The 17382-nt window shown below is 45.9% G+C and overlaps 1 protein-coding gene across 1 annotated transcript in view; it reads right to left on the reverse strand.

Moving 5' to 3' along the window:
* msh2 (mutS homolog 2 (E. coli)) overlaps positions 1 to 16805 on the reverse strand; it is a 97867-nt gene extending 81062 nt beyond the window's left edge. The window contains exons 1-6 of the mRNA XM_070889325.1: positions 16527 to 16805; positions 15300 to 15454; positions 13299 to 13577; positions 8387 to 8533; positions 6757 to 6906; positions 4318 to 4451 (exon numbers count right to left, since the gene is read on the reverse strand). Of these exons, the coding sequence (XP_070745426.1) occupies positions 4318 to 4451; positions 6757 to 6906; positions 8387 to 8533; positions 13299 to 13577; positions 15300 to 15454; positions 16527 to 16740 (1079 nt within the window). The 5' untranslated portion in view covers positions 16741 to 16805. The remainder of the gene's footprint in view (positions 1 to 4317; positions 4452 to 6756; positions 6907 to 8386; positions 8534 to 13298; positions 13578 to 15299; positions 15455 to 16526) is intronic.
* Between the last annotated feature and the right edge of the window lie 577 nt (positions 16806 to 17382).

Consider the following 17382-nt stretch of genomic DNA (forward strand, 5'->3'; position numbering starts at 1 on the left):
TTTGCCAGTGGCTGATAATAGAGAGATTTTCTGTAGTTGCCACAGTCGGACTTGTCCCCCCTTTTTTTTTTTTTAAAAAGATGGTCACGATTACTGAATCTCAGATCTCCCGGCATGCTCGCCTCCTTCCAAATGAGAGAGGGGAGGTCATGCATTCATGCCAATAGTGCCTCTCCGCCATACTTTAGAGTCTCAGTGGGGATTCCATCCGCTCCCATTGCCCTTGAGCTACCTCGTGCAGGGCTGGGGTTTTGCGGAGGTGGTGGTGGGTACCATGCTGCGGGATGGAGTCAAGGACACTCGAGTCAAAGGCAGAATCTCGGTTAAGGAGATCCGCGAAGTGCTCCTTCCAGCGGGTCCCGACTGCCTCGGTGTCGTTGATGAGTGTCTACCTGTTCTTGGCCAGCAGTGGGGTGGGGCCTTGCCTGCGGTGAAGAATTCTCGCACATCATGGCTGTCAGTCAGTTGCTGAATCTCCTGTGCTTTCTCCACCCACCATCTATTCTTTAGGTCGCGGGTTTTTTGTTGGACCTCAGCCTTAAGCCGTCTGTAATGCTGCTTTGCTGCTCCAGAGTTGGGTTGTGTTTTTGGTTCAGAAATGTCTTGCGCTTGCGATTTATTAGCTCTTGGATCTCCTGGTCACTCATCACACCAGTCCTGGTGTTTCTTGGTTGAGTGACCGAGCGTCTCTTCGTAGGCATTGGTTATGGTGGCCTGGAGGGCAGACCAAGCGCTGTGGGCATTCTGCATCTCGGGGTCATCAAGGGTTGCCAGGTTAGCAATGAGGCGCTGGTTTTTTTTAGCTGGATCTTCGATTACCCAGACATTGACTTCTGTCAGCTCCTGTCATGGCACGAATGATGCACACATCCTTGCAATCCCTGGCTCGAACAATGACAGTCGAGGGGGTGCCAGTGTTTGGATCGAGGGTGTTGCCACGATGCCTTGTAGAGAGGTAGTGGGCCAGACCTGATAGAGAGATTCAGAGTGAACTCAGAACACTGGAGGTAGGGCAATGCCTTGCCAGGAGGAACATATTATCAGTAAACATGTTTTAAGTGCAATGCTTGCTGTGAAGTGCCTGGGGACATTTTGCAAATATAAGTTGTTGCTGCTTATATACAAGACTCTTAAGTACATAACGAGTGGCTATCTGTGATGTTGTTCAAATTGGAGAATATGTTTGTTTTATATGGGCAAGAATGTTAAAGCATATAATTCACAATACTACTAAAAATAGAGCTGTGTTCCTTTAAGGCTACAAAGTCTCAGTTGTAAATGGAAGCTTATTCAGAGTTAATTGTAGTTTGTTTGGGAAAACTGTCAATTTGCCCAATTTCAGGTCAAAGATTACAAGATCAGAAGCAACCAGCATTATCATCATCATCATAGGCAGTCCCTCGGAATCAAGGAAGTCTTGCTTCCACTCTTAGAAGGATTCCTTGAGTGGCTGAACAGTCCAATACGAGAGCCACAGTTCCTACCACAGGTGAGACAGACAGTAGTTGAGGGTAAAGGAGGGTAGGACAGGTTTGCCGCACGTTTTTTCCACTGCCTGCACTTGTTTCCTGCATGCACTCGATGCGCTCAGCGCCCTCCTGGATACACTTCCTCCACTTAGGGCAGTCTTTGGCCAGGGACTCCCAGGTGTCGTTGGGGATGTTGCACTTCATCAGGGAGGCTTGGAGGGTGTCCTTGTAACATTTCCTCTGTCCACCTTTGGCTCATTTGCCATGAAGGAGTTCCAAGTAGAGCGCTTGCTTTGGGAGTGTCGTGTCTGGCATGTGGACAATGTGGCCTGCCCAGCGGAGCTGATCAAGCGTGGTCAGTGCTTCAATGCTGGGGATGTTGGCCTGGTCGAGGACACTAATGTTGGTGTGTCTGTCCTCCCAGGGGATTTGTAGGATCTTGCGGAGGCATCGTTGGTGGTATTTCTCTAGCGACTTGGTGTCTGCTGTACATGGTCCATGTCTCTGACCCATACAGGAGGGCGGGTATTACTACAGCCCTGTAGACCACGAGCTTGATGGTAGAAGAGAGAGCCTGGTCTTCGAACATTTTTCCTCAGGCAGCCGAAGGCTGTGCTGGCGCACTAGAGGCGGTGTTGACTCTCATCAATGTCTGCTTTTGTTGATAAAAAGGCTCCCGAGGTATGGGAAATGGTCCATATTGTCCAGGGCTGCGCCGTGGATCTTGATGACTGGGGGGCAGTGCTGTGCGGCGAGGACAGGCTGGTGGAGGACCTTTGTCTTATAGATGTTTAGCATAAGGCCTATGCTTTCGTACGCCTCAGTAAATATGTCGGCTATGTCCTGGAGTTCAGCCTCAACGTGCGCAGACACAGGCGTCGTCCTCGTACTGTAGCTCGACGAGAGAGGAATGGGGTGGTCTTGGATCTGGCCTAGAGACGGCGAAGGTTGAACAGCTTCCCACTGGTTCTGTAGTTGAGTTCCACTCCAAAGGGGAGCTTGCTGACTGAGGTGGAGCATGGCAGCGAGGAAGATTAAGAGGGTTGGGGCGATGATGCAGCCCTGTTCGACTCCGATCCGGATGTGGATTGGGTCGGTATTGGATCCGTTGGTAAGGATCACGGCCTACATGTCGTCGTGGAGCAGGCGGAGGATGTTGACAAACTTTTGGGGGCATCCGAAACGGAGGACGTCGCTCCATAGACCCTCGCGGTTGACAGTATCAAAGACCTTTTGTAAGGTCGAAGGCAGCCATGTATAAGGGCTGGTGCTGCATTTTTCCTGCAGCTGTCGCACTGCAAAGATCATGTCCGTTGTGCCACGTAGGGGACGAAATCCGCACTGTAACTCCGGGAGGAGCTCCTCGGCCACAGGGAGAAGACGGTTGAGGAGGACTCTAGCAACAACTTTCCCAGTGGCCAATAGCAGGGAGATTCCTCTGTAATTGCCGCAGTCGGACTTGTCCCCTTTTTTTTTTAAAAAGATGGTCACAATCACTGCATTTCTGAGATCTCCCGGCATGCTCTCCTCCCGCCAGATGAGTGAGAGGAGGTCATGTATCCGAGCCAACAGCGCCTCTCCGCCATACTTTCATTACTCAGCAGGGAGCTAGGAATGTGAGAGATGATGTGGAATTATCAGTCATGATTCCCTGGTCCAAATTCATATCTGGTGACCTTGCTGGGAAGTGCATGTGTGTGAACACTGAGAACAGAATTGGGTTCAAATGTGATGCTCTCACTTGTTGCTTAATTTTTCACATGAGAAATGGCCTCGAATGAAGTACTAAGAGCTGTTGATACCTATGGAAGCGTCCCTAAGCAAGAGGAGGGAAGAAAATCAGAAAAATAACATTCCTTCACTGGATTATGTTTGCTTCAATTCATTAAAAGACACAAATCCAGGGAATGGTCAAATATTCCCAAATTATTTTAACATATTTGATATCCAATTTTTAGTGCTTGCTCTGCTTGTAAACGGGAACAGTTGTGTCACTTACCCATCCAGCTCAATCAGATCCTACTGTCAAGTGAACACTTTAGTAGCAGAGGGTTAACAGCTAGCACAACGAAGATCTCAAACAAGCCTAAATCATGCAAGACTTGAACTGCTAGTTCTAACATTGGTTACAAGTTAATAGCGAGGGAAATGGTACAATGTTACAATACTCAGCTCAATTTATCTCTGCATCATTAAATGCTGTTAATAAAAAACTGCCTTAAATGGAAATAACTTTGGTTGTTTAATCATTCCCAAACACTGCCTTTGAGATTGACAATAGCCTGAATGCACTTTGCATTGCGATTGTAATGACAATGCCATGTGATGAATTCCTGGGTTCATAGTCTACATTGGTAACAGTAACAATTCTGTTTTTTCCCCCCTCCATATTATCAGGTTAGATGCTTTTTCAACTCGCAGCTCTTAAACCACTACTGCACGAAATAAGGTAGATCATACTCCCCCAGAGTTTCAGTGGTTAAATATACATCCGTTAGTGAAACTAAGCCATAAAGACCAGGAAAGTCCAAGGCACGAGTTAGCAAACGTCAGCTGCTGTGGTCATAGAATAAATACAATTGGTATCAAATGCGTAGGTTGAGGGGGGGGGGGGGGGAAGTCAGTCTGGGATATTGCTTCTGGTCACTGATGCCCTACTGAGAAGTACAGCGTGTTAACAGCCAAGTGAGGATCAGACTCTGGTGAGATGCCCAACCTCTCTGTCGAATAGTTTAATGACCCTCACCTCTGGGCTGAGGCAAAGAATGCCCATTTGGGCAAGGTACCATAGGACAGCTGCTACTTGTAGAACTACTGAGATGATTTTTCGTATTATAAAACTGTCTACCTCTCCTCAATCCTGTTCTTGTCCATTAGTGGCTGCTTGATCCACTGATTCACGAGGCGCTGTCCCGGAGGGGTCTTGCATTTGTTCAGTAAACCGGCCAGTGACTGCGTATTGCTAGCATCTTCTGATGAGCCCTAAGATGAAAAGAACATTGCAGGTCATATTTTTCACCCTCCCAATTGTTTTGTGGCAGTTCCTCGCCCCTATTATATTGTATTCATAACAGCAGCAGTACAACGTTTCGTTAAACGGAGATTTATTCGATCAGCGTGGATTACAGTCAATATAACGAACAATTGCCATAACATTCTTTATGGAAGATTTGAGTCAGCAATGGACGAAAACCAGAAAAAATACCAACTCGCTTGGATTTGGTCTACTTTTTTTGCCCGACTTCAAAATGCTGTTCTATAGTTCCAGAATTTAAAAGGGCTGTATATATTGTGCGTGCCTATCAATTGATGGCACAGGCTCATTACTTAATTTACTTCTCAATGTTTATTTATGTGTTAACATTTCAGTTTGTCAAAATTAAATTCATTTATATAGTCTTTTCTCTTTTTTTGACTTTGCATTAGGACCATTTACCTGGTTCTCTCAAAAGCAATTGGGCAACTTTAAGGCCCAAGGTTCCACAACTTAGCCTCCTGAATTAATTTGTTGCAGAAAAACTTGTCCAAAGAAATAGGGGCAACCTTTTGTGGGTACCAGCGACAATACGATATCCATTTGTTTTTACACTTTTTCAATTCTGTCACGTGTCACAATCAAAAGCTTTTAAGTATTGACTACTATTTAGTTACAACAGAAAACATATCAAGTGCAAAGTTCTCAAGAACTAGAACACCTGAACTCAATCGGAAATCTGAGTTTCACTGCATCTCAGCCAAGCCAGGAGATGGAAGATCTACTGGTAGCAGAATATCCTAGCTGCAGGAGAGGAATGAAGGAAAGCTATCAGCTTTTAAAAACCCTATTAAAGACAGTTCAGTGTGCTTTTCCTTAATTCCTCCCTAACTGATATTTTTTTATTGTAGATCTCTTTTACCTGCCTTTTCTGCAACATATTGGGTCTGACAGAGCAGGGGGCAATAAATTCAAAACATTCAAATATGATTGCTTCCCAAAGTTGTTGTATTTCCAGAGAGGGGTAGTAAAAAGAGTAGGGAGATAAGAGGACAGAAGCGTACAAAAATAAATGGGAAAAAGGAAGTTATTTGATCATATAGCATGCTTGGGAGGAACAGGTGACCTTGGACCTATGGTTTTCCACCACTGGGGGTTTTCCTCACCTCATCTCTGGGTCTGTTGTAGTCGACTAACTGATAAGAGATTGATTGGTTGCTTGCTATGATTAGTCAACAACTCCATTATTGTTGTATCATGCAAGTACCAGGATGGCAGAAGGCAAACTAGATGGACCGTGGTCTTTTCCATCCATCAATTCCTTTGTTCCAGAGATTGTAGAGACAAAGATTCTGGAGTCATTCAACAGGTGGTTGGCTGCTTAAGAGGGCAAGATCCTGGAAGTTGCTATGGAAGGATAACCTAGATGGCCCAAATATCCTCCCTCATCTGTACTTATTGTGGTAAACAATGGAGGGTTGCCAGAGAGAAGAACCCAGCTTCCCTCTTAAAATTCCCCCATATTCTGAAGTGCTAATCACAGCTGTGCTATAGGAAGTATGCTATAAGCAATGTTTCCCCATAGAAAGGAAGGGAAAGGGGGGGGGGGGGTGGGGAGGGAGAGAGAATTCTCATACCACTCTCAAACACAATGTAGACTTTGAGGATATCATTGACCTTTGAATAGGCTATGTACTTGACCGTAGAACATGCACTGAGAGAGATCCAAGAAAGGGGAAGGTGAGAAAATATCTTGGGGAATAAAATAGGAAGTCTTATTCTTCCACCTCTCCCATTTAACAATACATACCAGCTGTGCTTCAGTCTGTAGCATAATCTCATGAACATGGCAACTTAATATGGAGCTTTGGTGTATAAACTTACCCTGATCTGAATTATGTACCAATAACTGTCCTCCTGCCCCAATTAATGTCTGGTGCAACTGTATTTACAGGGCTCCAAAAAGTCTTGTGCACATTTTATCCAGTGCATCACATCTGCTCTCCACTGGTGATTGTGTTTCTGTAATGTTTATATAGTGCTTCTACACTAGTCTTAGATTTTCTTTCCTGCTGAATAATTTTTTAACACATTGTGCAAAGTACTGTACATTAATTCTTCATATTTATCCCAATGCTAAAGTTCCCCTTTAGTAAACCACTGGAAATAGGAACGGTCACAGAATGTGGTCTGAAGCACGCTGCTGTTTTAGCTGTGTGGCAGGTTAAAGGGCTGGAATCTTCTCTGCTCCTCCTGCTAAGCGGGAAGTTGTCTTCAGACTGACAGGTACAAAGGGTCAGACCTAGCACTCACCTGAAAAAGATTGAGTGCACTGACCGCTGCATTGTCCAGCCTCATATACTGATTCAGGTCAAAGGTCATCAGCTCATATTGGCCAAAGTTACTTTTGTCAGACAGGAGTTCCAAATATTTGATCACAGCAGAAACAGAAGACATGGCGACCTTTTAAAATTGAAAAAAGAATTGCATTAGCCATGTAGTCACTATTACTGTATGTAAAGCTGCACTAACCACAATAAAAATAATGCACTTATCAACTACATACAAGATCAAGTCTTGAAGGAGCCTATCATTTGCAACTTAGCAGTAACGTGTGTAAGTTGAAGCCTATTTCACAATCTTATCTTCCGTACCCACATTGTAACAAAATTAATTTCAATGCTAATCAATTATTTAATTTTGGGGGTCAGCTAGATATCAGACACACATAAGGCCATTGTCATGCAGGAGTCTCCAAGCAGATGAAAAATCTACACAACTAGAGTCTTTGTAAAAACACACCCCAATTAGGTGCAACATGACTGAGGCAAGGCTCAGGAAGCCTCAACTATGCAGAGTTTAATCAGCTAACACCATTTAGTTTGCCAGCACAGAACTGGTAAGCTTCCTGCTCAGCCAGGATGGCCTTAAAGCTGGGGCATTGGCTTGCAGGGATTTCTTGGAGAGTGTGCAGAATCCCAACCTCCAGTGGCAGGTTCTACCTCTCCAGCTTCAATTAGTGATTCAGGCTGCCTGCGCCATGATTACCCGTACCCTGGAGTACTGTTAATATCTGTCTCAGGTATTAGATTACCGAGTCTGCCCTCGGCAGTCAATTTGTTTCCATAAAATTCAGACCAACAGAATCAAATTTGAGATCTATCTGGGCCACTAGTCAGAATATTTAACCATTGACCCAACAGGCCACCTCAGCACTTAAAAAAAATCTTTTAAGTGAAGGAAACCAAATTGCAGGATGGCATTCCAGGCCAGATAGCGTTTCCAGTTCATGGTGGGACAGTTAATCGATCAGGGAAATAAACACCGAATATTTCAGCGTTTACACCAAATATATAAATAAATATTTCATAGGCATCACTCAATGCATAAACCGTCAGGGAGTGTAAATTTTAATGTGAATGCAGTACTTTAGAAGCACCACAGGTGGCACAGGATTGTGGGATGTGGACTTGCGCACAATTCGCAAAGGGCTGATCTTACCCATATTACTATGGGAGAGGGGGAAGGCGGTTTATGAATTGAGATCAGGAGTTTCCCCTCCAGAAGGGTCTGGAAAGTCAATCTTTCACTTGCCACACTTCATTACAGTCCCTTTCAGGATGGGAACTGCAGAGGTTTGGAAACAAGTTGGCCACCCATCTACCCTGTTAGCCACAGACCTTGTATGAAATGTGGACAGCAGAGAAAATAAGCCAGGAAAGAGTCTCATCTTCATGATAACTGAGTACTCCATTTGCCAGCACTTTTTCTTATTGTAATGAACATAAAAACGAATCAACAATTTAATATAGTGCTTAAATGTCAAACATTTTGACGGAGCTCAGATGGAAATGTTCCGTTTAACTATCTAAGAAAGGGTGGAGGTACGCAGAACATAACTGTCTCCCTCTGTCGAGCAATTAGCGAAGGACACTTTACTCACTTGTTTTTCCATCTCTGGCAGAGCAGCACTTGACATCTGTTCCCCTTTTTTTCCTTTCAGCAGGCGGTTCAGATCCTGTACAATGTCTTTATTTGTAAACTCACTTTTCTTTCTATCCGTTATCAAAATGCCTCCCCGTTGCACTACCTGTATTATACATTAACACACACTGTCTCAGTCAAGCAGGATATTTGAAAACTAACAGTATGTTTATCAAGGCACTGCATGGTTATTACAGAAGCTCATCATCCATCCCCTGCTGTTTATATACAATAGCAATTCAAATGTAATGACACTAAAAATGCTAAATGATTTTTCCTCCTAAAACAGCAATGATTCTCTCGAACAGGTTTACCACATAACCAACATGCTTGTGTCTTTGACCGGGCAAGACTTGATCTCCTGCACACATTACCCGCTTCGGAGTTCCTACTACAAGGGGGAAGGTGCTGTTGAGTTAGGGGGGTGGGAACAGAAAGAAAATGTGGCTAAATCTGCATCATCCTGGGGGTCTCTGGGTGATCGAAGACATGCAAGAGCTCAAGGTGCAAAGTCTTCCGTAGCAGTCTTCCTAAAAGGACTGCAAGGGAGGGAGCTCAGCCAGGAGTACTGTTATGCCTTGGCATTAAGGAGAGGACGGAGCACTCATGGCAGGCCTGGGAAGAATCAGAGTACAATTTGATGCTCATCCCAGGAATGAAGCGAAACCTGGAAGGATGTCAAGGAGCAACCAGAGGTCAGGCAGAGTGGGTAAAATGCCAAGAGTGGAGGATTAACAAAGGAAATTAGGGTTAAATGTAAAACCATGGTGTTAGTGGGGTGGAGAGAGCGAGAGGATTCCTGCCATGGAATTTCAGATACCAGTCTCCCTTGTTAATTAATAAGTAACTCCTTGGAGTGCAACCAGAGTTAAGTACTTCGCATTCAAAAGGACTTTGCCAGTCATTTTGTCCTTTAAAATCAATTGTCTAATGATGTGCATCACAGCTCACAGTTTGGTAATAAATTGCACAAGCAATGGACATCAGAATTCTGCTCAAACCCATACAACAGTATAAAAGATAAACACCCATGACATGCTTTCTGATTGATAATCAAAGGCAGTAAACTTGCATTTCGCCCCAGTGCAGAATGACTGAAACATACACAAACGCCTACTCTTCAAAATCGAGGGGGCAAAAAAGTGCAATCTGTGCAAACAAAAAAATAGCTTGGTTTCTTTTTAAACTAGAGTATAATTATTTTGTACACAGGGAAATGTACCCAAACTCATTTGATATATACATGTTCTGATACTAAGCCATGAAGATCAGAATGCTCCCAAGTTCAGTCGCTGGTCTGTGATGAGTTTGGTGATGTCAGTATAATAGCAGTATAAATGGGGTGCTGAAATTGGCCTCTGCATGGATCATGAAGAGCAAAAACTAGCCAGTGGAGGTCACGAACCAGTGATTCATATGTGGATGTTACCTTGAATTCTACAGCACAGAAACAGGCCACATGGCCCAATAGGTCGACACTACAATTGGCATGACAATTCCTGACCTACAGCAGAAAAATCCACCGGATTTGCTGTTAATTGCTATCCAATCACCCCTCCTAGAAAGTACATTTATTTGTGTAGGCATTGGGCTTACATGGAATTCTCTCTCTCTCTGGCAGTCCCTCGGAGTAGAGGATGACTTGCTTCCACACCAAAAATGAGTTCTCAGGTGACTGATGAGTCCGATGCGGGACCTAGTCTCTGTCACAGGTGGGGCAGACGATGGTTGAAGGGACATTGGTTGGAGGGACAGGTAAGTTGGGTGCTTGAGTTGTCAAGCGTTCCTTCCGCTTGGCCTCTGCTTGCTCCCAGCGAAGAGACTCAGTGTTTGGCGCCTTCCCGGATGCTTCTCCTCCACTTTGAGCGGTCTTGGGCCAGGGATTCCCAGGTGTCAGTGAGAATGTTGCACTTTTTCAAGGAGGCTTAGGGTGCTCTTGAAGCGTTTCCTCTGCTCACCTGGTGCTCGCTTGCTGTGTCAGAGCTCACTTGCTGTGTCAGAGTGGAAGTGCTCCTTCCAGCGGGCGCTGACTGCCTCTCGGTCCTTGATGAGTACTTCTCCGTTCTTGGCCCTCAGTGGGGTAGGGCCTTGGGCCGTAGTTGTTCTTGACTACACTGAAGAATCCATGCACGTCGTGGTTGTCGACTAGTTGCTAGATCTCCTGCGCTTTCACCACCCATCATCTGTTCTTTAGGTTGAGAGTTTTTTTTGTTGGACCTTGGCCTTCAGACATCTGTAGAGCTGCTTTCTTGCTCTCGAGTTGTGTTGCTGTTTCCAGTTCAAGAATGCTTTGCGCCTGCGGCTTATTAGCTCCTGGTCATCCTCGTCGAACCAGTCTTGGTGTTTCCTGGTTGAGTGAATCTCTTCACAGGTGCTAGTTATGGAGGCCTTGAGGGCAGACCAGGCGCTGTGTTCACTCTGCGACTCTGGATCACTTGAAGTCGCTAGGATGGTAGCGAAGCGCTGGCTGAATAGGGCTTTCTTAGCAGGGTCTTTGAGTGCTCCAGCGTTGATTTTCCTGCGGCACTGTTTCTGTTGTCGCCGCTGTTTTGGGGCTATATGGATGGTGATGACAGAGCGGATTAGGCAGTGGTCCGTCCAGCAGTCGTCTGCTCCTGTCATGGCGCAGGTGATGCGCATGTCCATGCGGTCCCTCGCTCGGACAATGATGGAATAGAGCAGATGCCAGTGCTTGGAGCGAGGGGGATTGCCATGAAACTTCGTAATTGTCCCTCTGATGGAACAAGGCGTTGGTTATGATAAGGCCATTTTCTAAGCATTTCATCAGGAGGAGGGTACCATTGGTGTTGGTTTTCCCTCCCCCCTCTCTGCCGATCACACCTCCCCAACTCTTAACGTTAAAAGTCGCCAAGGAGGATCAGCTTGTCGCCCGTTGGTACTCGGGACAGGGATTGTTCAAGGCTAGAGTAGAATTCCTGTTTGGTCTCGTCTGTAGCTTCCAGTGTATGCACTGATGACCAGGGGAGGTAGCGTTCTTCTTCTGGTTTACCGTTCCAAAAGGTGGCGTAACCACCACCTTGTTCCTTGAGCTGGCCTTCCACTGCCCATCGGGTCTCGCTTAGGGCGGCGATGACTACGTCGAAACATCTGAGTTCCCAGGCAATGATAGCAGCACGGTGTTCCGGTCTGTTGCTGTTATCCATGAGGGTCCTGATGTTCCAGGGCCCGAACTTTATCTTAAAAAGGTGTAAGATGCCAGTGCGTGAATTCTTTTAACGTGGGGTGGCCGTTGCACACCAGCTACCACACGTGCTTGACAGAGCAAGGTCTTGGTCCAGTGGCAAGGGGATCCAAGACGACTGGAGACCAGGCTCTGCTGCATGGGCCGAGTACATACACACACACTCCTACTGTCCACATAGAATTATATAGAATGTACAGCACAGAAACATGCCATTCTGCCCAACTGGTTCATACTCCAAATGAGCTTCTTCCCGCCTTACTTCATCTCGCTCTATCTGCATATCCTTCTATTCCTTTCTCCCTCATGTACGTATCTAGCTTCCACTTTCCTACATTACAACAGTGACTACACTCCAAAAGTACTTCATTGGCTGTGAAGCGCTTGGAGATGTCCGGTGTTCAGGAAAGGCGCTATATAAATCCAAGTCTATCTTTCTTTAAATGCTATTCACCTCAACTGCTCCACGTAGTAGCAAGTTCCACATTCTCACCACTCGAGGAAAGAAGTTTCTCCTGAATTCCTTATTGGATTTATCTTGTATTATTATATCTTATATTATCTCATATTGGACTATCTTATATTATAGCCCCTAGTTTTGGACTCCCCCACAAGTGGAAACATCCTCCCTAAGTCTACTATCCTATCGAACCCCTTCATAATTCTGAAGACCTCAGGTCACCATTCAGTATTCCCTTTGCTAGAGAAATGCACCCCAGTCTGATTAGTCATTCCTGATAGTTATACCCTGTTAGTTCTGGTATCAGCCTTGTAACTGAAATAGCCTGCCAACATTCAGTGTCTAGGCTAATGGCCACTTTGATAAGGGGAGTTTAAAAAAAAGCAATGTCCACAAAGCTATACCCAATCACGGGTGACTTGTCTACAGGAAAGATGGAGTAAAGGAAGGAATAAAGAAACACGGAGGGTCATGTGTCAGAGGGAAACAAGCATCAAGCTCTGCAATGTGGTTCCAGGTACTTATACAGCACTGCAGATAAAGAATTACAGAAGAACTCGCAACTCTGCTCAGTCGTGCGTCATTTCACATTAACAAATCAAAAAGGCCTTGCATCATAATAGTTAACAATTGGTCCATAATTTATATCTGATTAAAAGTTATGCATATGCATATAATTCTGCCCAACCTCCTGTTGTCAAGTTCATAGTTGAACTATGTAAACACTGAAATGGGAATTTGCAATGTAAACACCTGTCATACTGCAGTTGCAGGCCTCCCAGTATTGGTGGTGCAGTGGCAGCTCTTACCTGCTTCTTTGACCTCCGACCTGATCTCTGGCCCACTCCTTGCCCCAACCCCGATTTTTCCCAGGCTCTGTGCCACCTCCACTTTAGCCCATGTCCTGCTATCAAATGTTTCAGCCCATCTCACTTCTATGTCTTCCTTAGCCCAATTTTAGAGCTAGCCACCCCAAAGCTGTTTGTAGCACCGCAGTTGAGATCAGTTAACCCAGCACAGACAACTGATTAAACCTAGACCCCTCTTAGGTGTACCAAGCAGTAATTAACCAACTGATACAATGGGGAGCCTCAATCACAACATGGCAACACTGTAAATATTAGCTCTGCAATTTTGAGCAGCAACTAAAATTCACATCTCGCACTTACCCACTCTCACCGGACATCAAGTGAAAAGTCAGAAATTTACCTGTCGCAGTTTCGTGATATCTCCTGCAGTCTCGCCACCTGACAGTACACATTCTTTGGGCCCAATCTGCACCAGCAGAGCCTCCAGATTGGAAAATTGATCGTTGTCCGGGAACTCACACACGCCTAACTTCCGAAGTGTGGAGTCGACGTAACCAACACCAACTAACCTCTGCCCATCTGCAGTGCCCAGTTTAACGCCCACTACGCCAGCTGCAGTAGACATATCATTGTTGCCAAAAAGAATCTCTTCAAACTGAGTGAGGTTACCAGGAGAGGCCTGTGGAGAGAAAAAGGTTAAAAAAATGATTTTTTACCAAGCAGACAGTAATTCTAGGGATTTTTAAAAATTACATCACAAGGAATAGAATTCCTCTGGCTGTTGATTCCCAACCAATGGGCCCCAAGTGTACATCACATGTTTTTGCTACAGCATGCCTTAAAGAGGATTTTAATATCTCAAGATATTTGCCTGAAAACTTACTCCCTATCCCACCTCATCAGTCTACTTTTCCTCCTTGAAAAATTGCTGTCTCCACCCCATTCCCATCTCATCAGTCTGCCTTTCCTTCTTTAAAAATTGCTGTCTTTACCTACATCCGTACTTTCTAAAATTAGGGAAGCTGCTAATCATCTGGAATGATCCATGATAATCAATATTGTTTTCATCATAGCTATTCCATAACTGAGTTTATTGCTTGCAACACACACTCCTGGAACTCTGCTCATGAACACTTTGGTGAATCGCCATATTATTGCCTTGGACATCTCCATCCAACACTTGAATATCCAGGGAAGCTCTTTTAACACCTCTTTCACACTAGTAGACATGACATAAGGAAAAGCATGCCACCTAATAGGCAATCACTCTCTTTCCCCTCCCCTCCACCACTCACTGCAACATAATGGGCCCAAGTTTCCACATGATTTGCGCCTGATTTTTTAGGAGCAACTGGTGGAGAACGGACTAGCTTAGAAATCGCAATTCTCCACATTTTTTTTTCTGCCGTTCTAGTCAGGTAGAACAGTTTCACTTTGGAACAGAATTTTTTCTTCAAAAGGGGGCGTGTCCAGCTACTGACACCTGATTTCAAAGTTTCCACAGTGAAAACGTACTCCAAACTAACTTAGAATGGAGCAAGTGAAGATTTTTGTAGAACTGAAAAAACCTTGTCTACACATTAAAAAATCAGGCGCAGGTTACAAATTAGGCGTCCAGAACGAGGTGGGGGGGAGGGGAAGTCATTAAATTCTATAATAAATCCTTATTTATACTAATACAAATAAATCCAAGCAAAGAAAAGATTAAATAAACCATCTTCCTACCTGTGTGAAAGTGCTTCAGCCAGGGAGAATTGAGGAAGCCGTTTGTTCCCGCGGGGGGGGGGGGGGGGGGGGGGGCGGGGGGAGCAAGCCGTTCATTCCCACCGGGGGGGGGGGGGGGGGAGAGGAGGAGGAAGCCGTTCCCGACGGCAGGCTTGGGGGGGGGGGGGGGGGGGGAGAAGGTGGAGGGAAACGGCTGCCTCAACTTTGAGGCTTGAGGCTTCCTGCAGCCTTCTCGCTGCTGCAAGAAGCCTCAGTACTGATGGCAATGTGCTTATATTAAAAAAATGTTCAAAAATTAAACAGCTACAAAGAACTACAAAAATGGTCGAGTGCCAATGTTTCCTTCACACTGCGCGTGCGCGAACGCTCCAACGCGCACGCGCAGGGTTGCCGGCAGGAAAAAAACGAATTTAAATGGTACCCGCCCCCTCCCACTTACAAAATCGGCGCGAGTGGTAGGCTCCGCCCCCTGGGCGCCGCGCAAAGCAGACATGGAGCTGTAGGGCGCTCCAGAATTGCGCGGATTTTTTTCCAGCGCGAAAAACGGGCGCCCAGCTCGGAGGGGCGCCCGTTTTTTTATTATGTGGAAACTTGGGCCCAATGTATTTTTTTAATTCTCTAGCTTAAGAATGGAAGTTATAGTAACTGAACAGTTTTACTGTTTACCAACACTTACCTTACAGGCCAAGTACCAATCATTCTCCTTTGAGGACTTACTCGCAGCTTTATTCCTATAAACCTCCACACGGTACTGTCGGACCAACAGAAGATCCCTGACAACAGATTCAAAGTTCATTTTGCTCAGCACGACACTTTCAATCTTATGGTTTCCTGCAAAAAGAGGGATGGTAATGACTAATATAACTTTTTCCCCACACCACAATCAGCCCCCACCCACACCAGGCATCAGCACTGATTCTGGCTAAGACTATTCCACAGCCACCAGTAGACATGCAATAATTCATCCAAGTGGATATTCTTCACCTGAGCTTAGACAGTTATCATACCCAATTCTGTCCTCATCCCTGGCAATCTGGCCCACTAAGCTCCAGGCAACTCCACTTCTATTTGTGGTTATAGTTTTTTGACTTGCTGGATTGTCCTGTTTGAATTTCATGGGTTTGGTCAAGTATTCTTAGTACTGTTGACACATTGCTGGATAAATCCTAAATCAGAACAACACTAGGATTACAAATATCTGCACCTTAAGATACATGGAATTCAGCTCATTTAAACTTTACATGTAGCCTGCATTTAGTGTGCATCTGGTGGTCCAGGAAAGACAAAAACCTACCATGAGAAGCACCATGGCTGCTTCTGCTCCCCTCACTAAGATCAATTTAGCACAGGCCAGGAATCATTCCTGTGATTTTCCAACTCTGCATAACTCAGCTACTCACCGGCTTAATCAGATGCCCCTAAACTTGCAGGTTACAAATTTCCATGCTGCACCATTTAGAGGGTATTTACAAACTTACACGCTGATGCTTACTAACAGGTAGGTTTCCCAATGCCACCATGTAAACTCATTCCCCATCATGTTTTACACATGGGGTTAAGTGTTGTACTCGAGTCGTCAGGTCAGACGGCTGCACAGATTGAAGGGGCGCTGCAAGAGAGAATGCAAGAATCGAGAGGGCGGTTTCTGCATTTGCATCTTTTCATCGGAAACAACAAAAAACACCCGACCACCGCACACACGGCGGAGCCGCATCCCGTAAAGAACCGGGGCCCCGTGTCCCGCGTAGCTCAGGGGCTTGTCTCGTTAATGAATGAATGAGGACAAAGTCCCAGATGGACTGCTCGGAGTCGGCCAGGCCGGGTCGGATCGGCCCGGGCTGCGGCCCCGCAGGGTTCGGCCTTCTCCCTCCTCCCCGCCCCGGTGGGCCCAGCGCGCACCCACCGGATCCCAGGGACTTGATGACGCCGTTGGTTTTGAAGACCTCCTTGGCGGCGAACAGCGCGTCCTTCCCGTGCACCGTGTAGTAGTCGTTACGGTCGAAGACGCGGAAGGTGGTGTGGGGTTGCTCGGGCATAGACCTGTAGAAGGCCACGAAGGCGCCGCCATCCTGCCCACCGTCCGCTCCGCACAGCCGGTCCCGCGGCTGCACCGCCATCTCGCCGAGCTCTGGGTCACAGGTCACGGGCCAGCCGCCGCCACAGCGCGGGAGAACCAGCGAGGGCGGGGCCTGCGCCGACTGGGAGGCGGGGCTATGCAACGTCACAATTGATGAGGGATGAATGAACAAAGACCTTTGCTTAAGCTGTTCCACTGGGAAATCATTTCCACTCCCTATCGCAGGGATGGTCCAATCGTTTCTTCAATTATTCCAGGATTCTGCCTCCCTACTTGGGAGCCCATTCCAGTCTATCCTCATATCTAAGTCCTACTGGGCAAGAACATGGCAAATGGAATATGATGTGGAGAAATGTGAAGTTATCCACTTTGGTGGGAAAATAGAAAAATAAATAATTTTTAAATGATGAGAGTTTGAGAAATGATCAGGAGGACCTGGATACACGAATCACTGAAAGTTAACATGCAGGTACAGCAAGCAATTCGAAAGCAACTGGTATGATGGCCTTTATTACAAGAGGATTTGAGTATAAGAGTAAAGATGTCTTACTGCAATTATATTGGGCCCTGGTGAGACCACACCTGGGGAATTGTGTACAGTTTTGGTCTCCTTACCTAAGGAAGGATATACTTGCCGTAGAGGAAGGACAACAAAGGTTCACCAGACTGATTCCTGTGATGG

Source organism: Pristiophorus japonicus, chromosome 9 (genome assembly GCF_044704955.1).
Source record: "Pristiophorus japonicus isolate sPriJap1 chromosome 9, sPriJap1.hap1, whole genome shotgun sequence".
In the NCBI taxonomy this organism is placed as follows: domain Eukaryota; kingdom Metazoa; phylum Chordata; class Chondrichthyes; family Pristiophoridae; genus Pristiophorus; species Pristiophorus japonicus.